The sequence below is a fragment of the Phasianus colchicus genome, chromosome 2 (assembly GCF_987193195.1).
Source record: "Phasianus colchicus chromosome 2, bPhaCol1.hap1.1, whole genome shotgun sequence".
Taxonomy (NCBI): domain Eukaryota; kingdom Metazoa; phylum Chordata; class Aves; order Galliformes; family Phasianidae; genus Phasianus; species Phasianus colchicus.
The window spans coordinates 22,869,162-22,893,613 of record NC_143437.1 but is presented as its reverse complement, the minus strand read 5'-3'; the positions used below and the strand labels follow the sequence as shown (position 1 = coordinate 22,893,613).

Genomic DNA, 24,452 nt, shown 5'->3' with positions numbered 1-24,452 from the left:
TTTTGCTGGAAAAGATAACAATCAGTAACTGCTATTAACTTCATGATTCCATGAACAGTTTATGTGAGACTTTTAGATTAGATGTTTTCCAGTTCATCAAAAGCAGCAGAAGACTTTAGGGGTTCTCACTATAATTGCATACAACTTACGAGAAATTAGAAGCTTGGTTAATGAGGCAGCTGTAGTCATCTGGAAGGTCTATTAACTTATTGGATTCTCTTGCATAGCTGGAATGAAACAATCAAATTAGCCACTGGAGGTTTAAGAAGAAATACACAGTGATTTCAAGCTAATTCATATTTTCCCAAATAATCTAAACAGCATCTGCCAATAATTAATTTTTTAAAGTTTTCCTCCTCTCTGCTATTCTAAGTGGCAGCTCATAAAAAAAGGAACCCACAATATCAGTTAGACCACCTCCAGCTTTCTTAGATGTATTCTTGTAACAGATCTGAGAATAAACACATTCAGAAAATCAGAAAGCCACATCATATATGCTTTTAGTGACACCTCATAAGGTCATGACAGGTGTAAAAACATTTGCCTTAATCCCTTATCAGTTTGTTTTGCATTTCCCTGCTATCACTAACATAGAATGGAAAACAGTCTGACTTTCTAGCTTAGATAACCCGACCTGCATTCTGAAGATAATTAGATGTTTTTTACTGCATGGACATGTATTTAATACCTAATATTTGTATCTTCAGAAATAAATTTAAGGCCAATTTTTTTTTGGGGGGGGGGGGTTTGCTTTTTTGGCAGACACTCAATACATTCTAATAATTTTTGCTTCTACAAACAATACATAAGAGAGCCTGAAATGTAAATACAGATTAGAGACAAGCAATGTTTCAGAATGAGATGAGGGGGAAAAAAATCACCAGGATAGACACAAATTGAGAAAGAGCAGTTAAGAATCATCAAAAGGAACAAGAGTAAAAAAAACAACCTCAATAATCATATGCAGCAGGAAACACATTAAACAGAAGTATTCTTACTGTTTAAGAGTCTGTTAGTAGCTTGGTATTTAATAAAGCTATAATTCTTTGCCACTTAGTTTTATTGCACACACAATACCAAAAGTGAGTTTTCGCAATGAGCAAAGATGAATTAAATACAGGGATATGTTTTTACTGACAGCACTGAGAACCTAATATTGATTTATAATTATAATAGATGACCACTTAAGTGAAATAGACCTTTATTTTTACCCATTCTTCATAAAGTAAACAGTCCAACCTGCCCACTATACTCTGAATTCAGAAAGTATTAAATAAAGTGTTTAGCAAACAAATGTGGATGTGAAGCTTGGTTTTTGGTTTTTTTTTTTTACTAAATGACCTGTTGTTAATTTCACTGAATAATGTGTATTATTTAAGGATATAAGTAAAGATATTGCATTTTTCAGTAAAAGTTACATACATGTATTTGCAACATACTTTAAATCACAAAAGTACAAAACTTCAGAAAATTGAAGAAAAGCCATGGGCTCTCTCTACTGCAGATCAGCCTGAATAGAACTGTAAAATTTCATTTTCACTTCAAAAATCTATTAGTATAAGCAATATTTCACTTTCAAAATTCCAAAATTTCTTTGCTAAACCCCTAAACTCTTTGCCATTAAATAATACAGGACTGCTTTTATGTTCTTTGAAACATCTTTAGAAAAAAGCAACACAGAGAAAACTGCAACATCAAAGTTTGTTGTGTATGCTTAATATTTCTCCATGATTACCTGATAGCATGCCTCTTGCCTTCCAGATATCTTTTTACTTCACTGTTTCTACACCAACTGCAAGAAAGCAGAAAGGGAAAAGATTTTGACTTCCACAGACACTTCATAGTACATTTATTGATAAACTACAACCAAAAGGATTTTTCAAAAACATCTCTTTCATAAATGCTTTTAAAAATCTGATTAACTTCCACTTTTATATGCGGACCCCTTGGAGAATAGTTATAGAACTGTGTTTGTGTAGAAATCTATATTAATTTAAGCATAAAAATGAAGCGTACCTTTCTATCAAGGCATTCAGAATCTCACTATTTTCTTGAAAAAGGCAGGTGAGGTTGTTTGGCAAGGAAAGATAGCTACATAAGTGTTCAAACTGGTTTGTTCCATTCACTGTAAAAAAAAAAAGAAAAAAGAAAAAATATAATTCTCATAATAGTCCTTTTAAAATTACATCTACGATAAATGAAATACAGCCTGAAATGAGACAGCTATCTTAAAAAAAAAAAAAAAGAAAAAGAAAACTAAAGAAGTCTGTATTCCTCCATACCAAGGTGTGCTATGAAGTATGAAAGAATACTGGTAACTGCAGCAGACAGCAATGTTGGAAATCTGCCAGTAATGACAAGCAAATTTCCACAGATTTCCTCTCGAAGCAGGCTTCAAGCCTGCTCATTCAAAAACCACAATAGAGAGCTCAATGGTCTCCACAAGTGAGCGTGTCTTTTTTTAATGTTGTCAGTTAAATGGTAACTTTATGCTCTTTCTAGATCATGACACAAATGAGTCACATGTGATCAGTGCCCAACAATCCCCAAAATAGTCATTTCAAATGACTGCAATGCCTAATTCTGCAAACAATATTATTTAGGACATAACCAGTGCAAACCCAGTACTCTTCTATGCCTCCTTTACTTCCAAAGCAGGGAAGAAAATGAGGATGTACAGTGCTCATGGGGTGGCCAGCAGGGACAGGGGGGTGATTGTTTTCCTCTGCTTTTGTGAGGCCCCATCTGGAGAACTGTGTCCAGGTCTGGAGCCCCCAGTACAAGAAAGACAGGGAGCTGTTGGAGAGGGTCCAGAGGAGGGCCACGAAGATGATCAGGGGACTGGAGCACCTCCCCTATGAAGACAGGCTGAGGGAGCTGGGCTTGTTCAGCCTGGAGAAAAGAAGGCTGCGGGGTGACCTCACTGCAGCCTTTCAGTACCTAAAGGGAGCCTGTAAGCAGGAGGGGAATCAACTCTTTGAAAGGGTGAGTGACAGCAGGACAAGGGGAAATGGTTTTAAGCTGAGGGAAGGGAGATATAGGTTGGACGTCAGGGGGAAATTCTTTACAGAGAGAGTGGTGAGATACTGGAACAGGCTGCCCAGGGAAGTTGTGGATGCCCTGTCCCTGGAGGTGTTCAAGGCCAGGTTGGATGGAGCCCTGGGCAGCCTGGTCTAGTATCAAATGGGGAGGTTTGTGGCCCTGTATGTGGCAGGGGAGTTGGAGATTCCTGATCCTCGAGGTCCCTTCCAACCCTGGCCATTCTGTGATTCTGTGCTCCCTCACTTCCTTCTCACAGCCAAGCATTGTCAGCAAAATGCTAGAGAAGAGCAATACACGCCAGTTGCAGGAGCAGCAGCACTAAGGGTGGGAGGAAAAGGGAAGGGAAAGCAAAGCCACCAGCATAACCTGGTGTTGCAGCCACCAGCAGGACATCCCTTAGGGAGTGAACTGCAAGGCAATTTAAGCACCTGGACCCAAGGACTGTAACAAAGGGGTGCAGCTTTCCTCTTTCTTAAAACCCATTCTATAAAATATCATGGACCTCTGTCTGTAAGTAGAGCCATACTTTGTATCTCATCTTAATATCTTTACAACAGATTCAAGCACTACTGCTCATTACTGGTCCACGTTGTATCTGAGAAATCATGTTGCAGGAAAGTGAAATTTGGAAATAAAGATTTCTTTTTTAATCCCAAATGCATAAACATGTAAATTTTCATTTGACAGTTGACATTTTACTGCAGCTTGTCAAGAAGCTTCATATCAAGGAAACAATCCACAACATGCAACAAATCATGAAAATCACCAGGACAATGACTGTTCTAATACCAGCTCTGCACCAAGTAACCACATGTTGTTTTAAACATGGGAATCCCAAAGAAGTGTGACCCTACTTATGATTACTATGATTAATAACTTCAGTTTTATAATCAGTTGTGACATACATCATCAGTTTTTTGTTTGGAGGCTTAAGTTATTAATTCAAAATGTTGATACCAATGCAAATAAAAGCAGGTTTTACTGGGCAACAGTAACAAATAAGAAATCTGAAACAGAAAAGATTTCAGTTATTTTAACAAAACATAAATTTCTGTTTTAAATAATCCAAAACAATATTGGTCTCCACGTCAAGAAAGTTTTAAAAACTGAATCTGAAATGTTGGAATGGTTGTTTTGGGGGTTTGTTTGTTTTTGTTATAGAAATATAATTTTGCATTGGTATCAAGCCTGCAATTCATTCCATCAGGTTTTGGTTGTCTTTTTTTTTCCCCGGAAAAGAGCCTATACGTACTTTGCTGTACCAAAACATATTTTTTGTGTCTTTTAGAAAGCTGACTTAATACAAAGTGTTAAGCACAAGATACCTTGAAGTTCTGAGGGTGCTGGGACTCCATTTAAGTAATGAAAGAACAAAGCAGAACATCTCAGAAAAGGCATGATTCCAGCTTTTAGATTCCTCCATAGGTGCCATCCTGAGGAAATTTCTTTCAAGGCACTTAAGAGAACAACAAAAAAAAGGCTTTGCAGTTTCAAAGCTATATGTAACAAGTCTTTAGTCATATTTCCTATTAACACTTGTTTAAACTGAAGTCAGTAAACATGTTTATTTCAACACTAAGAACAACAGTACAATAGATTCAAAAAAGGTAACTAACTTGGACACTTAATTAAGGGAAACTTTGCATAGGTTTTTCAGATTCTAACAAGTTCACTCAGACACTGAAAGGCTGCCATACCTTCCTGTACACTGGCAAAGAAATTTATACAGCGTAAGCACAGCCACTTCTTCTTCACTGCTAGTGTTCTCTTGATCCATGCCATCCTCTTCTGAGCAACAAAGAAATAAAAGAAGTTACTTCTATAACTTGTATAGCAAGAATGCAAAATTTGAGAAGATTAAAATTAAGTGAAATATTCCAATGGACAATTCTTCACCAGAATATCATACGATGGTCATGTTTTCTGCAGCATATCTTATACTGTAACTTCATGCTGCTGTTAATTCCAGTGAGGTGTTGGTTTCCTTGCTCGACTGTTTTTGTTTTTATGGTAATTGCTTGGAGTTTTTTTGCTTTTGGTACACTATGCCTTTCCCAGTTCCTCTTGCTAGAAGAGGCTCTGATTCCTTACGCACTAACTGCAACTTATTCATCAGACAAAATTGCCAAATTTCTGCAAAAAAGGCTTCCAGACACAACTACATTAGCTGGAGAGCAGGATTCACAACAAGCTCGGCCACAAAAAAGTCTCCAATGTAAGTAATAAAGACAGGAGAGTGAATTTTCATGAGTTATCAGTATTTTCAATGGAAGGAAAAAAAGCATCAATTTTATTTTGCCACAGCAAAGTGCACACATTTACCAATAGCAACTGATGTGTTTTCTAAGTGCAGATTTGAGCCATCATTTCAGTAAAAACTGAACGAAAGTGGCATTACCTGTTGATGAGGTAAGTAAAATTTGTATTATGTGTGCCATTGTGACAAGATGAAACAGGTGAAGATCTCCAGTGCCAAGACTAATCCCTGAAAAATCCTGACAGTGTATGGCAGGGAAAGAGAGCACCAAGCTGACCTGGAAAAGAAAGCAGGTGTATTATTTTCTTTTTAAATCTTCCAATTTTCTCTACTTATGCTGCAAGAAAGCTAATTTTGAAGCTAATTAACCAGACATTACTTAACAGAACGATGACTGTCTTTTTTTCTTCTTAAAAATGTCCAGAGTTTACATTTCTCTTCGTTTAACCCACTTGTATTTAGAGAAGTAAATTGCAAGAAAAAAAGTCTTAAATGGTCTTAATCAGTGATAAATAAATGCTGTAATGATGAAAGTGCTGAAAATGCTGAACTTTTTGAAAGATTCCTCACCCAGAGTTAAAGTTTCCAAGGACATTTTTACATGGTGCCTACTGGAACACAACATTCTTAATATATTTTAAGGAATACTTACCAATAAATGAAACATGTCGATATCAAGTATGCATGGAAGATTTCCATTTTTTTCATTAGGCACCAGTGCTAAGTATTTTAAAGAAAAAAAATACATTTACCAATTCAATATTTAAATACAAAAAACATTTCAGCTTATTTCAATTACGAAATGAGATCAATCTCCTTGGTTAACATGCTTAAAGAATTTAACATGCAAATATGTAATTTTTTGACCAGAATCATGAGATTTCAAGAGTTGTTCAACACTATTGTACAAGACTGTAAGCAAGTAGTACAACATTGCCTTCTATCCCTAGTATTGTTTACGACATAATTGCCCAGAGAGGGTGTGGATGCCCCATTCCTGGAGGTGTTCAAGGCCAGGTTGGATGGGGCCCTGGGCAGCCTGATCTAGTATTAAATGTGGAGGTTGGTGGCCTTGCATGTGGTGGGGGGGTTGGAGCTTCATGATCCTTGAGGTCCCCTCCAACCCAAGTCATTCTCTGGTATACTGTCATTCACTGCAAACTTTTGCCTACTTGACTACTGTATTGAAATGATACAAAAGCAAAACAACTGCAACTAAATGCTGCCCTTACTACTCTTGATAGTGCCTCTCCTTTACTGCTAATGTTCCCAGTGGGATAGAAAATGCCACAGCATTTCAAATTCTGACCACAAATAGACTCAATTAAAGACTAATCCTTGTCCGTCAGACAGCTGTTCAGATGAAAGCTTCTGCAGTTTGCTTGACTTTACAAGGCTCCCTGGACTCACGTCGTGTAAATCATTTGCCTTATAGACTCAAAAACACACTGCTAAGTCTTTAATTCATTTTTTATCTCTAATTAGGAAAGAACTAAGAATTAATTCTTCTGTCTCAGTAACATTCACAGTAACCATGAAATGTGAACTAAAGCACTCCAAATAACAAAAGTCCACACACTTAGTAGATTCCAAGTACCTCCATTTAGAAGCAAGCATAAATAAAATTTCTTGAAAATGTTACAACATATTTAAAACAATTTGGGAATGGCCACAAACATCCTTACTCTGATCAGTAAAAACAGATTATAGTAAGAGCTGAAATTGCAGCTGTGAGAACAGTTCTACAATGCAGCTTAAGCATTAAGTTGCAAAGTATAAAGGCACTGCCTTTATATCATAATTGAAGAATATCTTAGTTGAAGACTGTTGCCCTGATGGCCAGAATATTAACTGCTCAGTATTTGTGACGCTTTACAACTATTCCTACCATCAAACATTTCATCACTGCTCAGATTTTGGATGTTCTTACTTTCCTAAGCATAACACCATGGAAGTCAATCCACATTTGAATAGGCTTCTATGAGAAAAACCTGACTAGATAAGGATCTTTAAAAAAAACATTTTTTTCGATTGTAATTATTTACAAATAATTCATAGAACACTGACAAATCAAGAAATAGTCCTCCTTATTCTTTGCCCTGGAAAATAAAATAGCAAGTGTTTTTCATAAAAACAAAAGTAGTACAGTTGCTTATATACTGTACAGAGGGACCACTGGAGGGAAATAGAGCTTTAAAGAAATATAATCTCAGATTTAAATAAAACAACAAAAACAAATCAACCACCAAGCCATGTAGAACTGCTTGCTACAAAGTTCCAGTCAAAAAGCTGGCAACATTCTGTTCTGCTTCCTACAGAAAAGTGCTCAATCGTTACTACTATAGACTGATGTGAAATAAGCTCTGTCTCACAAAATTGTCCATCATTTGCTGAAGTAGGTGGCATCGATTTCACTAGTAATTTCAGTGTGGGCATGCATGTTAAAAATCTCCCTGCTCTACTGACATTCAAAGTATCCCAGCTTTTAATATCCTTTCAGAGCAGTCCTCTCATTGTAATTATTGTTCCTCATCCTTCAGCTTTACTAAAATTCTACCCCTTAGAAAAGATACATTCCACTATGGAACCTAAAATTTTACTCTGCTATCTCACTGATGTTCAAACTAATTATTTCATTCTTAGTACTGTTATTTATCAGTAAAAAATTCCTAGACTATCTAAAGAAGTCTAATTTCAGAAACGTCAGTCATCCATAACCTTCAAAAAGAAAAAGAAAAAAAGCATCACATTCATTTGACGTTAACAGCAGGCTGAATTCCAGACTTTTCAGCTGTATTTGTAAATGATTCAAGCCCAGAACATGTTGGAGTTAACTGGAGTTAAAGTGTTTATGCTTCAATTCAAGGTACTCATCCCTATACATTACAGAAGTCATGGGATCTGACCCTTCCGGGTGGGACGATCTCTTACTGCCTGGCAGTGGGTGCAGGAGGGTGCTTTCCTAGCTGTTCCAAGTTTTTCAGGTTTGACTCTGTCTCAGGAACTCACTCTCCCCTATCTTATTTGATTTATTAGTTTTAATTTCAATTATATTGTATTATATTGTGTTATCTTGCATTCCGATATCATAGTAAAATAAGTTTTCCTCCATAGATCGTTGCCGCTGGTTTTTTTTTCCTCCCTTCCTTCCTTCCCATTTTGGGGGCTGGGGGGAGATTGGGGGCCTACTGCCCCCTGTCACAGACATAGATTGATCTAGTTAACTCTGTGACAAACTGCAAACTAAGAGATACGATATTTTTCCTCAGTACAATGAAATATATAGATACACAGGTGGAAATACTGATTCTTGGTCGGTAAGCATCTTCATCTTTGTGTGAGGGGAGGAGGAGAAGAATGAGGTGGCAAACTTACATGCTAAGAGAGTACAAAAGTGACCCTGTACAGCTGAAAGAGATGAGACTGTCCAGTGAGCTGCTGCAAATCTTGTTAATGATGTAAGGCAATCATCCTTTAAACACAAAGAAAAAGAGATATTTTCACAGTTAACTTAATTCTTCAATATGAAAAATGCCTTCCGATTTACAGAAGTCTTTTGGGCTCCTCAGCTGAAGTTTGAGGGAGCAGTCTGAATGTTTAAGAACACAACAGAGATATTGATGTTCATACAATTATGCAAGTTTCCTTGGTATTCTTATTTTGACTGCTACAAAGAGAAACCTTGGCCTTACTGAACTGCTGTGCATTAATGAATAAAACATTATTTTTGTCAGTATATTTAAAAATAAATCTAGAATAGATTTTTTAATAATTAGATACTGATTGACTAGATAGTAACATCCTGAAAAAGAAAATTATCAAAGAACTAGCTTAAAATTTAGACATTCTGCATTAAACAAACGCGATTCTCTTTTTCTCCTGGTAGAGAAAGAAATTGCTACTTAATCCTTACCTGTCGACAAGGTAAATGGCCAAATAATGGCTTATCTTCATCAGCTAGAATTCGTTCTGGGAAGACAAGAAAATACAAAAATGTTTTAATGTTGTAAATTTAACTAAATTCTGAAATCCATGTTGTAAATGAACAAAATGAATATATTAGTACCTATGGTCTGTATTGTGTAAGCACAGCTTCCCCAGCACATTATAGGTACACGTGGATCTTCTTCATTCGGATGAACCTTCAAGCCCACTTTGTATGTTGCCGTACCAAACGTTGTCAGCATTTCCTTAATACTTTCAGAATATGGATTCCTGAAACAAAATAATATTACTAATTAATTATTTCCCCTACTGACAGCATAATATTCTTAATGTTGAGCATTCATCCTATAGATTTATAAATTTTAAAGTGAGAACTCCAGTATCTCTCTTTGGAACTTTGGATTCTTTAAACTCTATTCTGTGTTAGCTACATTCCTCATTACTTTTTTTATTTGAACCACTCTCATTCCTTGGCATTAAAAATACATAGTCTTCAAAGCTAATAGTTAAGAAATAATTAATAGAACTGTGGGTTAGTGATGACAAAATCCATCAGCACCTAGGATGGGTGTCTTGCATTTTTGTGTGCAGTCTGCAGACACATTCATAGCACATAAATAATTGTGCTATGATGAAGAAGTGAAGAGTCGAATACAAACATAGTAATAGCTGAAATTACTCTCAATTTCCCAGACTTTCTTCATGCTTTACTTGTGCTGAACTATAATGACGACTTCTTAATCCATTTAATAGTAACAGAGGGGAAAAAAACCAATCCTCACACTGAAATATATACATAACTGCATGCTCATGAACCACATCTTCCTCTGAAATTCTATCATACAGTTTTTACTGCTTGTGGTTTGAATTCCAATATTATCATAATAATAGGATTGACTTTTCAAATAAAGCAAAATTCATACTTTTCACCTATATTACTGAAATAGCACAGAAGTCACATTCTATTTCCATATTACCATCTCATGAGAAGATTTTAAAGATTTATTAAGATGTAAATACATACTTCGGTTTGTAATCTGGTCTAAATCCTTCAGGTAGTTGTAGTTGATCCATTTTTTCTGAATTACCAGAATTATCTATAACAAGAAGTAATAAAATATTATTCACCTACACATAGTTTTTACATTATAAAAAGGTGCAGGAACACATCACTAAAAACTGAAATGCCTCTTCTATTCTATTCTATTCTTGCCTCTTCTACACACACACTCTGAGCTCCACAGTGGTAGAACCATAACATTAGGTCTTCCACATGCACAACATAACATTTTCACATACAAATATACAAAGTTTTTCAGACTTACTTGAACGGTCTTCATCTTGAAGTAAATATAGTGCTTTTATTTGCTGAGATATTGTTTTGATCCATTGAGTGAGGTTTGGTTGGCCTGAAAAGTCTAACCTGTCCAAAAATAATTATAAGACGACACGTTACTTGAAGACAACCTATATGCAAAATTAATACTTCATAGGTATCTCTGATGTTCTGTTTCCTCAAGAGGGTCGTCCACATTTTTTTAGTCTTCATTTTTTTCCCTGCAAGTCCTACACATTATGGGCCTCTCACAGCATTCCAAACCACATAAAAACTGAGAAAGGTCCACAAACCAAAAGAAAAAAGCAAGCAACTTGAGATTATCAAAAGAGAGAACAGTAAGCATTTTCAAAGGCAAAAAAATAACCCAGAGAGAAGTTGTTTTTCCCGAGATCATTAATAGCCTTTGGTTCAGGTGGAGGTTTAGGGAGTTTCTACTGTAGTTTCTTTTTGTTTTAAAGAAATCCCAGAAATTGCTCTGAGACCAGTCACAGCAGTGAGAGACCAAATCTGCAACTTATGGTATCTGGTTCTTGTAACAGTCTGAGTAGCACTAAACTGCTTAAAGTTAACAATACTCATACCTCATTCAAGCTGATTTCACAACATTAAAAAAAAAAACACAGCTCATTAATAACAAAAAATAAAAATAAAAATGAGATCTAGAACAAACAAGAACTAATTTTGAAGGTAATTTTAAAGTCAAAATACTGAATTTAGTAAAGGATTGCCTGGAACACTAAAACACTTAAGTGGTTTTGAGGATTGTGATTTTTGAGAGTTGTTTGTTTTTGTTTCTTATACTTGCAGAGGTGTATATAAACAAGCAAACAGACCTGTTAAACAAAACTCTTGGTGGTGGAAGCAGAGGAATAACAGTGTTGCTTAAACATTCACAAAGTGGGCAAAGGAATTCACCATTTTCTACATCATAACTTGTGTGTACTCGTAATCTTTGTTGCCTTCGTTGCTCTTTTGCTTGGACAGCATCAAAATACCTGCAGAAAACAGCAAGATATATTTGAGACACTATTAAAAAAAATTCCTTAATACAGAAACACATGAATACTTATGAAGACACTTGTTTTCCTAGACAAGCGTAAGAATTATTTGAAGGAAAAATCTCCACCCTTTCACTAATCAAGTATTTGATCAGTTAAATAATTGCAGGCTGTTCCAGTTTTTGGCAGTCACAAAATTCTGAAGTTTGTTAGACAATCACTTTTAAGCTTGAACTTCACCAATAGCCATTTATAAGAAGGGTGGGAGAGAAAGTTAGAAAAAAACGTTAAAGGATTTTTTTAAAAGTCTTCAGTTTCCCATAAAATTACAGAAGATGCCACGAGCATTACCCATGGGCAAATGGAAAAACTGGAGTTTGATCTCTGAACCCTACACAGAAATGAACCAAATCCACCTCTTTGCTACATGTAACTGCTGTCCGAAGTCTCTACGATAGTTTAGAGTATGCCCTACAACATCACAAAACTGGTCTCTGAACACAGACAAAGGACATTTCCAGGAGATAATGGAAACTACACAGGGCTGTACATCAGCTGCACACTAAGAACTGAAGAAAGAACTGAAGACATCTTCAGTGAGCACATATTAAAGACTACAAATGAAACTTGCATGGGAATCACCACCCAGCTGTGGACACAATCTCCAGGTGCCACTAAAAGCCTTCACAAGTAAGGCAGAATTTGCAATGAGGCACCTGAGAAGCCACGCCAAGGACCAAATCAAGGGGCTTACCAGTTCATGTCTGCCACATAGAATTGGTGATATAAAGCACATTTATCTTTATACTCTCCCACAAAAAAGAATAACTGAAAAGGTTTAACAAGGAACAGGGGAGAAAGCTCACTTTGTCAAAGATAAGCTCAAACTAGGACATATGCTTTTAGTTCAAATGAAACGTTACGGAAGAATTAGAAGTGCAAGGGGTGCACTGTCATTTAAAACTTCAATAAAGAGCACAAGCAGCAGCAGGAACGTGCTGATTGCTGAGCAGTAAAAAAAAAAAAGAACTGAGCTTCAGTGTTCAGATATATGTGTACCGCAGGGCATAATGTATATGGATAAATATTCAAAAGGAATGAAAGCTGTCGTGTGCAGCTTCAGATTCTTCTTCACTGAGATGAGAAAGCAAATGAAAATTTTAAACATGCTTACAATGTTTATAACAACATATATATTTTTTAAAGCAGTAAGCTGCTTTCATTGCTTTATGGAACTGCTTTTAAATTTACTAAAGGTATTAGTTTTGCAATTAAATGTTGTACGTGCTGTGCTATTTGGACTTAACTGAAATATAGCTTTTTACCTTTGCCAACAATGAGCATGCATAATATGGCCACAGCTACCCGTGTGTGTTCCACATGACAGATCTGGATGCATGAACAATGGGTCATGCTTTTCTGTATTCAAAATGAAACAAAAGAACATTGAAATTAACATTTATCTCAAAAGTTCACCACAGATAAAAGATTTAACTGCATTTGCATTATAACTAAACTTTATTACAAAAGAACAATTCATTTGATGAAGCATAAAGCACACTACTAATCCACAATTGAAACTGTTTAGCTCATTTTGAATTTTTGTTTTGAGTGTATGTACTGTGCTTAGACTTCAAACCTGGGTATCAGAGGTTCTGGGCCAAAGTCCAAGATTTATCTGCAGTTTTGGTGGTTTAGTTCTATTAAATAATGAGACTAAGAACATTAATCTTCAGGGTCAGAGTGCAACATGATTCAGTATGGAAATTTTTTTTGTGTTTGTATATATAGAATCCAGAGGCATCTTTGTAATAATGCCATTAATCAAAAAAGTAAGCTGCTTCATAAAGGCTTTTTCTTTTTTCTTTTAAATCAACACCGCTATGAAGCATTACAGATGATTTAACTGAGAAGAAGCCATACTCCTGCAAAAGCACAAAGATTCACCAGCACTTCTTTCCCTATAATGTTGTAAGTTAGTTTAAAAACAAACATTTCTGAGCTTGGTTTACTGAGGAGGCTCAGGGGAGACTTACTGCTCTCTCTAACTACCTGAAGGGAGGTTGTAGCGAGCTGGGGATCAGCCTCTTCTCTCATGTGACTAGTGATAGGACTAGAGGGAATGGCTTCAAGCTGTGCCAGGGAAGGTTCAGGCTGGATATTAGGAAATACTACTTCTCTGAAAGGGTGGTCAGGCACAGGGACGGGCTGCCCAGAGAAGTGGTGGAGTCACCGACCCTGGAGGTGTTCAAGGAATGTTTGGATGTTGTGTTGAGGGACATGGTTTAGCGAGAACCATTGGTGATGGGTGAATGGTTGGACTGGATGATCCTGTGGGTCTTTTCCAACCTTAGTGATTCTGTGATTCTATGATTTTCAATATTTGCAAATAATTTATCAAAAACGGCTGACAGAACTCTTTTCAATAATGTTTCACAGTTATTTCATGTTATTACTTAGGACATGTAACCACCTCACTTAAAACTCAGGAGCTTTACCACTTCTTATAATGAAGTCATTCATAATTACACAGTTAAGAAGGCAACACTGCTGTTTTAAAAGAAAATGTGGTCATTACAGAGATCTGACGTTCATGCATCATTATGAATACTACTTACCAGGGTCTGGAATAATTCTGTTTCTATTTTTAGACAACACAGTTGATCTCTGAATGAATGCTGCCAACACCATAGCTCTACTGTCCACTTTAACTTCCTGCTCCTCCTGACACAAGATACACATAACAATCTGTCTGCGTTCAGCTACCCTAGTTTGCTCTGGTCCCAGGGCTGTGAGTTTTGCATCTGAAATTACAGGGCTAGAACATACAAAAAATATTAGTGAGCACATAATTTGGAAAATAAAAAAAACTATACACACACATGCATATATACACAGTTCAATCATGCTTCAAATGCAATTAATATGCATTCTAGCTTTATGATAAATGCTCTCTGACAAAACATAGTTTTGGCACATATATAACAATATTTATGTCTCCAGAAAAAGTTATGCAAAAACATTTTTTCAGGAAAAAAAAAGTACACCCTCTCATTAGTAAGAGAACCGTTACAATTCAACACAAACTGTATTTGTGACCCTCCAATATAACTGTAACTTAATTGCCTGGAAAACATTCCACTTCCTTACAAAATCATTAACATGCTTCAATTTGTATTTCCAGCTACAAGCAAATTTTCTTTCAGATTCTCACATGCATATAATCACATATTTCCTATTTACTGTGTCAGCCTTTTCAGCATTATCAACAAGCTACTGCATGACTTAATACAAAACAAAATTATTTGCATGCTGATGTTAAGCACTGCAAGGATGGGAGAGATGGGAGGAATAAATATGTATCCATCATCTTGCCAGCAAGTAGGAGGAAAGGGCTCAATTTACTGCTCCTTCCTTGGTATTTAAAAAACCCTTTTAAATACTTTTCCAAGAACACTTTAAAAAAACATTTTTTAAAGCAGTAACAATAGGACAAGTGAAAAAGAAAAAAAATCCAGTGAGATTTCATTACCTATTATCACGCACTCCAGAAGTTGAAGTATCCAGCTCCTCCAAAGTCTGTTGAAAGAGTTCTTTGTTCTCATTAATGAAGTGCCGCTGCATCTCAGACATCTGGGCCATTATCTTCTCTCTGCGCAGCCTAGCAATCTCAGCTTTTCGCTTCCTCTCAGCTTTGTCTTTGTCACGTGAACTCTGAAATTTTATCATTCAATTAGTATTAAGAATCAGTTAGCCATTTAAAAACAATATTAAAATGGACAACTTATGTTAGCTGCTGCCATATGTAACTTATATTATCCCCTAAGCAATTAGTGTCCTATAAAAAGACAAAATAGTCTACCAAACAGTTCTAGGGCCCTCTTGTCTTTGGCTCACATTCAATGCCAGAGAGAACTGCAGATCCAGAAGAGTACTTCTCCCCCACCTCAACCCTTCACCACATTTTGTTTTTCTCTTTCCTGTGAGCATTCATAATATAAAAAGGGAAGTGACAGGCATCTTGTGCTGCTCTCTCTTTGCACTAGCTGTATTCTTAATTGCACTATGGTGCTCTAAGGCCTGTGTTTCTTAGACATGCCCAGTTAAATTAAACAGCAGAGCTCATCTGGAATGATCTGCATAGTAAAATAAATGGTATCTGTGTATTTTAAACAATTTTCAATGAAACTGAAATAATAAGGAAGAGCTGGATCCCCTAACTGCTGTGATCAGTGCTACAAAAAGTAGTGGTAAGCCTGCCTAAGATTTGGAGGCTACAGTATGTAAAGCAAGGTAAAAATAGACCTGAGACTCTCCTAATAGGTCTTGCAAACAGACAGGTTTGTTTGATCTACAAGCTGTAAGACAGAACTAAAGTTGAAGAAATCACTGACATTTTCCATCTTTGATTCAGAACTGTGATCAGAAACAGTTTGTTGCTAGTCACAATGAGGGCCTGTTTTAGATCAGCTATCTACCACAGCTTTGTTTTACCTCTTCCATTACAGTTCCTTCGGTCTCAACCACAGGACTTGTAGAAGAACTTTCTCTTAGTTTCTTAATGGTATTAAAAGTCTGTACAAAAACAAAACAAAACATCTCTGTTTGTGACATGAACATAACTGTGCAAACTACAATGCTGAACAGATAACGTGTTGTCTAGGATTCCAAGAAAAAGAAAAAGGTAGACAGAATAAAACAACACAGAAAATAAGAAAGTCATTGCAGTAGAACTAGGGAAGTTTCAACAACCTTCATTTCACGGTTTTCATGAATTATATGAAACAGATGTACCTTCAAAATCCACCTGATCATGTCCTTGTGCACTTCCAGATGAGGTGCATTTTGCAGCGTTTCTAGCATAGCGAGTATACTAGGGGAATTATTGGGTGCCTCTCCTGGTCCTGAGAAAAACCAGAATGACAAACTCAATGCTAGCTACTATCAGAGAAAACAAAAAAAAACAACACCTGCATATACATTCAACAACTAAAGAATTCCTTCAACTAATACATAACTTTCACTCCCCCAAGCATCTTCATTATAATCTCTAAATCCTGAAAGGTTAGAGGAAATTGTCTTAGAACTCTCATTCACTAACTTTACTTACAAGACCAAACGCACTGTACATACATCTTGAATGTTTATTATCCTGGAAGCTGCTATGTCAAACTTGCAACATTGTATTTCCCACCTATTTTCAATTGAAGAATTCTAGCAGTTTCATGCCTTAATAGAACTACAGGCACTAGTGAGAAGATGCAAAACAGCATCAAATAAATTCCATTTTATTAAGAACGCAGCAACAACTTTTGCAACATGGTCTGATCATGTACAACAATCTTTGTTAAAAGTGCTACAATGATACTAAAAATTAGGTCTCATGGGAATTATTCTAATTCTGGATTTTTCTGCACAAGGGACTAAGTATAACTGCTATCAAAGCTACTATCATTGCTACATATATTTGAAGTATATTTAATCTGGTCAACTTTCCTGCAAAATCTAAGAACTTTTATATATTTATAATATTGAAAACAATTTTCTATGGATCAACAAATATACTCTTAATAAGTACTGTTTCAGAAGAAGAAAATATGATGGACTGGCATTTTCGTTTACTTAAAATTTGCTCTACTTATGAAGAGAAAGGCATACTTGATATTTTCTGAGTGAAGGTAAATGTTACAACATTCTCCTCACTGAGATTCTCCAGATGCTGTTTTTCTTCTTGTAGTGCCATTCCAATCAAATGCAAAACCTAGGTAAAAATTACCAGGTTTAGTTCTTTTTTTTCTTTTAAAGCATGCGTAATCTCTATACATAGTTCAGGTAATTCATTAAAAGTCAAGGAAGTCAATACAATAAAAAAAATACATAAATAAGAACATACCTGAAGTTATTTCTATACATGTAGCACCAAAGCTATTATTCAGGATTAATAGTGTGTGTTGACAAATTCCTGAAACTTTGCAGATTTACACACCTTATACCACTGGTGTCTCTGTTTGCTTTCCTTCTAGTCAAGGGGAACACAGTACTTTGGAATAAATTTCAGTATCTTCTCATATTTCTTAACTTTAGCCTTAAAAATTGCATGCTATTATCAGAAGTTTATACAAATCTTCAATCCTTTCTAAACACATGCAAAATTTAACTGTCCAAAAGTTGAAATTATTAAACCAAATTCCAACATTCTATATAATGATGGTTGGATGAGATGAACTTAGAGATCTTTTCCAACCTTAATGGTTCAATGATAAAAACTTAAAAATAACACTAACTTTACTTTCAGGTCAGTGAAAAGCTGGAACCTCCTTCAAATAAAAAAAAATAAAGTTACTGTATTTGGCACGAAAGTAGCCTCAATGGCATTTTATAGTGAAAACACTTAAATCTCAGTGGACTCAATCCTGAGTCAAACACTTTCTCCATCACGTACAAATTTCCAGAATGCTCTAGTGCTCCAGATATGCCAGTAAGCCATCTAAATCTACAAACAAACCAATTTAAGTGGCTAAAATATATACTCATTCTTTACCATGCACACAGTATTAAGTAAAGGAGCATACCCTTTGCAGCATGGACTCTGACCAGGCGTAGCCGTTGTGTTCTACTGCCCACTGTAGTATTGTTCCCATAATGCACAGCATGACATCAGACTGCAGAATATTAACCAGACTTGCAAAAAGTGGGCAGAAAGGAGGCAACACTGGTGGTGGAAGCGCTGAAAAAGAAATATGAGTTTCACATTTCAGCACATTAAATTTACAACACCCGTATCAAATATCTGACTTTCAAACAGCTTAGCATTCAAACCCTGCACAGTATACAGCTGCTGGATAAAAAGTAACACAGATAGTAGGCTGTAACATTTGATACTGCTTGCATGTAAGGAAAGCTGAAAGAATAAGCTAGCATAGATCAGATTCCTGACTACAGTCAGAAAGATAGAAGAGAAACTGCTACAATCCCACCAATATCTGGCAAATCCAAGATGTGTTATTCAGAGCAATACACAGTTTGACAGGTGCTTCTCTTCCCTCCCCTCTTCTCTCTAAGAAAAATACCTGTATCTTCTCTGTTCTGTCTTTTCAGCTTTCTTTGTGCTTCTTCAGCCTGAAATAGAATGATGCCAATATTACTCAAAACCTTCAGAAATATAAAACTTAGAAAAGTGCTCCTATTTTCTTTGTTATATTGTTGCTCTTTCTCTCCACTTCAACCCCACCTTAAATAAAAGGAGGAAGCTTCCATGACCTTTTTGTTCATATTATATTCTACACATCAACCTCTTATAAGGCCTGCATTTTTGAAATTAATCTTTCAGCTTGAGCCAGCCTGGATTCTTTAGCAGCATAAAAACCATAAGACAAATTATAAAATGGTAACATCCATAAAGGCAAGTAAAAATACAGACTGTTAAAGCACTTTTAGTCTAAAGACATAAGGGAACTCACAGACAAAACTCCTGAAGCCCCACTGATTTCAGCAGCTCTGTATAAGATAAAGCATTTAATGATAAAGAAATCACAGCAAAATCTGAGACAAATTCTGTCAACGGTCTCAAATGATTCAACTTTTTAAAAGTAACAGTTGATAATATTTCCTCACAGAGTAAACTTTTGTGGAAAAAAAGAAAATTAAAAAGAAAAATGAAAAACAGAAGCTTGAAATTAATTACCTTTGATTGCTCTGCCCTTGAGAAGTGATAGAAATACAGATTGAAGTTCTTGGTACACTCCGGTTTTAATTCATACAGTCCTCTGCCAGTTAATCCAGGTTTCCTATCAAGAAATTGTAAAATTTATGCTTACCAGTTATTAACATTTGAGCACGAATGGTTAACTAAAAGAGCTAAAAACATTGCTCAATGAGCACTCTAAAATGAGCATTAAAAATGATGCACTTCAGGAAAGCCATTGGGTAAGCCCAAGGTGGGGGATAGGGAAGAGATTCACTTACTACTTGTAGTAAGTAAGATTACCACTGATGGGTACCGAGTTTCCACCTGATACTCAAGCTTAATTCTCAGCAGGTGAACATGGAAATCTCTCATATGACTTCCATGCTGGACTGCTCTATTGTCATAGATAAATATTCCTTTTGACTTAAATTTCACAGGAGAACGTCTTTTTCTTGCTTTTATTACTCACCAGTACCTGTTTCTTTTGTCCTCTCATTCTCAGCAATTTAAATATTTAATTTTAAAATCTAAAATATTAGAATAAGACGAAACGTACTTGAAACAAGCCACTTCTTCAATTACGCTTTCCATTCCTGTCTCTCTGTTCTCCTATATTGAGTCAAAATGCAAAACAGCGTGTTACTGCAGTTCCTGGATTTAAATACATTCAAACTACATACAGCACTAGATGAATGAGTAACACAGATGTAGAATGAAGCAACTTTCATGACACTCCCAAGAATGCTAAAATACAAAATATGAACATACGGTCAAGAATACCATGTCTGTGAAAAGCACTTTGAAGAATACTGCATTTGTACTGTTTTTCCCCTGTCAAAATAAACTTAGAACATAACAGAAGGAAACTGAGCTAGCTTACTCAATGTATCTTAATATATAGCCACTATTTCCAGTCTCTAGGCATTTAAAAATGATAAACAAGATAGAAGGATAAGGCACTGAAAAATGATCATCATAAAAGGACTTCAAAAATATCAGCTCAAATCATCTTTCAGTTCTTTCTAATAGTCCTTTCCCTTTCCCTGTACGGCTGTTAACAGGTCAGGGAAAATGTATTTAAGACTGAAAACATAATTAACTGCTAATTCTAGCTTAGATTAGTAATACTAATGCAGTAAAAGAATCGTTTTAATGTTGACTACCCTCTGAAATCACATTTAAAGATTACTCAAAAAATCTTCTAAAAAAATCATACTTTGCCATCCTTACAAAAGTACTCAAGAAAGCACTCAAGTAAATGCTTCTATCCATGTAAATAAAGCATTTAGGTTTCATAAGTCATTATACTGTGCCTGGTTTCATATATTTTGAGTTACTGTTAGGCTTTATAATATGAGTTTATATTTCTGGGTAGCACTGGCAACCCACCTGCATACATCTATTTAGGATTTACAAGCAGACTGCAGAGACTGCTGACCAGATGGCCTGATAAGAAAGTGCATTAAAGAGAAGAGCTGAAGAAGCTCTCAGGCTCCTGCCTATTTCATACACTGTTTTTCCTTGTACAGTGTTTTCCTACCTTCTCCATGACAACTGTTAATCTGTTCTCATGTTAACTTTACTCTGCATAATCAACGCTGCTTCCATTAAGCGACATTAACTCATGTAAGAAAGTTAATTTTCACCAATTAACCTTATAAAACTGAAGGCTTTGTTTTGTTTTCCAAGTTACTCACATCTTCAGGTAACGCCTTTACTAATTCGCTGTGAGCCATTGGCCTGATGCTCAGCTGATGGATGATCTCTCGTTTGATTTCATCTGTTGCATTTACCTGTCCTATTCCAGGACTGAATCTTTCTCCTACAAACATAAAAGAACAGTATTTTTTAAATTTTATTTTAGAGTATTTTTAAACATTATTTGTTGTTCTTTTGTTATTTAAAGGAAAAGACTGGAAACTTATTTTCTGCCGTGAAATCTTGTGTTAGCCCACTCAAAAACTCATTATGTTGATGAAAAATTCACGATGCTAAACTAAGCTAGTTTCAAGAACTACAAAGCATTCAAAGTAGAACTGAATTTGACATAACAAAGAATGCTCATTCCAGACCATTAAACAGAATCTTAAAAAATGGATTAAACATACTCTGAGCTTACCAACAATCATTATGATGAGGTACAGCATCTCCTCTATAAGAGTATTATTTTGTTGAACAACATCCTAAATTAAAGAAAAAGAATTTACATGTTTCATTTAAAGGTTAAAAAAAAATCAAATGCTGAAAATATTTTTCTGTACTTCAAAACATTGCCTTTTTTCACCCTTAGAATTCCCCAGTTTAAGTTCTGCTGTAATGCAGTCACAACTGCCTTGAGCTTCCTCAACAACATGAAAATCATGTAGCAGCTTCTGATATTTATCATTTCGACATGCATAACGTTAATGCATATTTTAAACTGGCCAAACTAAAAAATAAAGTAATTATTTTGATTTAATCAAGAAACTGCACAGATGTAGCACAACAGCATTCAATATATTCTTGAAAAGAAAATCACAGATTTTCCTACAAAACCCATATATAAGATACCTTGTTAGTATTTTCTGTGCTAAATCTTTTGCCATAGTCTGGAGTACTAAATATCTGATAAAGTTCAAAGCGGCTCAGCATTATCATCAGGAAGTGATTTGGATCCATCATGGACACACCTGTCTATTAAAGAAGAAAATAATTATAAACAGAAAACAGATTCAGTGTTACTGTGGAATGCTTTTATATTCATATACAAAGTTGACAGAATATTATTTATTAAATTCATCTCTCTCTATCCTTGGCATGGAGATTTAATTAGACTTACTCTTTTAGGACTCCAATAGTGCAACAGCACAGGTTTGAGTATGTAGGGTGCTACGATTTATTAATAATTTTTGATAGCATTTAAGTGCAAAATATTCTGGATTATTCCTTCCATCTCTAATCTAAATAAAAAACAGAGAAAGACTTTCATTTGTTTTTGTCTCTACTATTCTGTTCCTGTTGATCCAACTTTTAGAAGGCATAGTAAGTACCATCTATTATCACTTATTATATAGCACGTCGTTTTATAAAACAAAAAGATTTTGAAATCCCATTCTCAAAACAAGAGCTAGAAGACTTTAAAGAGATTTTCCAAATTTTCTGTGAAAGAATACAAATGTCTTAATATAGCTAGACACACACCTACTTCCATTTCTGAATATTACATTCCAAAACATTATTTGTTCATTAAACAACGTATATAATTTAGCCAATTATTTGTTCTTAGTGTACTAATACTAGTGAGACCTTTTTTTAGACAGAATCATTTCAATGTAACCACAGGATATCAACCCAAATAAGCAGATGCTGAAGATAAATAAGATCAAGCTTTAGAGAAGTATGTTGGGACCCAGAAGTAAATCAGAACACATGCATTATATTGGGTATTGCCACATCTAGATAAGATTTAAAGGCCTTGTGAAAATATCTTCCTTCTAGGTGAACATTAAGCAGCAAGTTTTAACTTTTGTCCCACTCAGCATAGAAGAAACAGATGTCTCTGTGTCAGAGTTAAGCTGACTGCCAGATTTCAACTTCAAGAAGAGATTTTTAAACACAGCAAGAAAGAAGGGAGAAGAGGCAATGTATACACTCATTACATTACTGAAGAAGATTTGAAGTTTTTCATAGAACTACAAACAAATGCACTTGAATCCTGAAGATGATTCATAAAATGCAAACCAGTACACATGGTTACCTGAAGCATTACTATGTCCTTGTCAAACATCTCTCTCCTGCACTTCACATTATGATAGTAATAAATCTGGAAAAAAATAACAACCAGCAAAATAATTAACAAATGTCACATTTCATGTACATTTATTTTTATTCTAGAAAATTACACAGAGCAGTTAGTTAGGCATGCCCTTCTTCTATTTTCTCAGACTACTAACCCACACACAGATGCCCTTTCATATCAGAAAACATCCAAAAGCAGTTGGCCAAATGTGAGCCATAGTCAAAAAAGAAAGGAATTCCAGACTGTGGGAGCCACAGTACCTAAACTAAACTCATCTTACCTCATGATGTTGACAGCCAGTGCAATTTAACACAGTTCCTCTAGCAAAAACTGACATTTCAGATCTGGTAAGTGTCCATAGTAACTTGAACGATGTTATAATTGTATGCAACTAGAGTTGCCTTTACTTTAAATAATGACAAAGACATCGCCTTACAAAAATAGGCTTTGTGGGTTTTTTTTTTGTTTTTTTTTTTTTTTAAGACTAAGAGGCAAGAAGCATCAGCAAAAGAGCAGCTTAATTCAACCTCCCAGTATGCATACACTACAATGACCTATTGAAGACGAGGGTTTATGGGCCAAAAGACACACAAGACACACGGAGTTGGTTCTAGTGCCTCTACGTGCCCTTAGGATTTCAGTTGCCTTAGAAAGGGTAATAATCAGAATGGGGTATACTTTAATATTCAAGGCACTTTTATGTAAAAGTAATGAATGCATTATCAAAGATCGTAAGTCTAATTGTTGCTATCATTGGGCAGCATACAGGAAAAAGGAAAAGGGGCATTAGCTGCATTATACTTCGTATTTTCTTTACACGCAAAGCACTGCGTTCACTGAGCACCATAGCAGACTTAAAACCAAAACAAAAAAAAGCAATTTCTGACTAAGATATCAAAGATTGGCTTAAAAACAAATTTTCAAATAATGCAAGTACTGATTTAAGTGCCTACCTCACACAAACCTTATGGAAGCTAACGCAAGTGAAATTTAAAATGGACACAAAGGAGAGATTTGAGGGTCTGAAATCAGTCTTGGAAACCAATCTTGGGGGGAGTAACCAGAAAACAGTGATTACACAGCTGCTATGTACTTACTTGATTTACAAGAGAGAAGCCATTTCTCCTCCACATCCCTGCATGCACTTGAGCACATAGAACTAAGCATCGTAGAGGATGTTCTATTAACATAGGTGGGCTAAGTTCACTCTGAGTTAAAATAAAACACAGTATTTTGATATATTAAGAGAATATAAGAGGAAATGGAACTGAAAGAAGGAAGAATGATATTTATAATAATTAAACGTTTGGAGAATACAAAAGAGAAGTAAATTCAAAGTACATACTATAAAGGCTTGATGAGCCTTTTACAATCTATCTCATCAACATTAACCAGCCTCACACAGA

General features: G+C 35.5%; 1 protein-coding gene across 2 annotated transcripts in view; it reads right to left on the bottom strand.

Moving 5' to 3' along the window:
- Positions 1-24,452, bottom strand: part of UBR2 (ubiquitin protein ligase E3 component n-recognin 2) — a 52,106-nt gene that overhangs the window by 3,439 nt on the left and 24,215 nt on the right. For both annotated transcript variants that reach the window (XM_031595149.2, XM_031595141.2), the window contains exons 17-44: positions 24,144-24,254; positions 23,005-23,070; positions 21,819-21,941; positions 21,388-21,451; positions 20,966-21,090; positions 19,825-19,877; positions 19,266-19,368; positions 18,652-18,700; positions 18,154-18,308; positions 17,240-17,342; positions 16,376-16,485; positions 16,076-16,156; positions 15,114-15,295; positions 14,200-14,399; positions 12,907-13,000; positions 11,417-11,578; positions 10,570-10,667; positions 10,269-10,341; positions 9,366-9,514; positions 9,213-9,268; positions 8,675-8,771; positions 5,952-6,019; positions 5,441-5,576; positions 4,740-4,830; positions 4,368-4,498; positions 2,017-2,125; positions 1,736-1,792; positions 150-227 (exon numbers count right to left, since the gene is read on the bottom strand). In XM_031595149.2, coding sequence (XP_031451009.2) covers positions 150-227; positions 1,736-1,792; positions 2,017-2,125; positions 4,368-4,498; positions 4,740-4,830; positions 5,441-5,576; positions 5,952-6,019; positions 8,675-8,771; positions 9,213-9,268; positions 9,366-9,514; positions 10,269-10,341; positions 10,570-10,667; positions 11,417-11,578; positions 12,907-13,000; positions 14,200-14,399; positions 15,114-15,295; positions 16,076-16,156; positions 16,376-16,485; positions 17,240-17,342; positions 18,154-18,308; positions 18,652-18,700; positions 19,266-19,368; positions 19,825-19,877; positions 20,966-21,090; positions 21,388-21,451; positions 21,819-21,941; positions 23,005-23,070; positions 24,144-24,254 — 2,924 coding nt within the window. The remainder of the gene's footprint in view (positions 1-149; positions 228-1,735; positions 1,793-2,016; positions 2,126-4,367; positions 4,499-4,739; positions 4,831-5,440; positions 5,577-5,951; positions 6,020-8,674; positions 8,772-9,212; positions 9,269-9,365; positions 9,515-10,268; positions 10,342-10,569; positions 10,668-11,416; positions 11,579-12,906; positions 13,001-14,199; positions 14,400-15,113; positions 15,296-16,075; positions 16,157-16,375; positions 16,486-17,239; positions 17,343-18,153; positions 18,309-18,651; positions 18,701-19,265; positions 19,369-19,824; positions 19,878-20,965; positions 21,091-21,387; positions 21,452-21,818; positions 21,942-23,004; positions 23,071-24,143; positions 24,255-24,452) is intronic.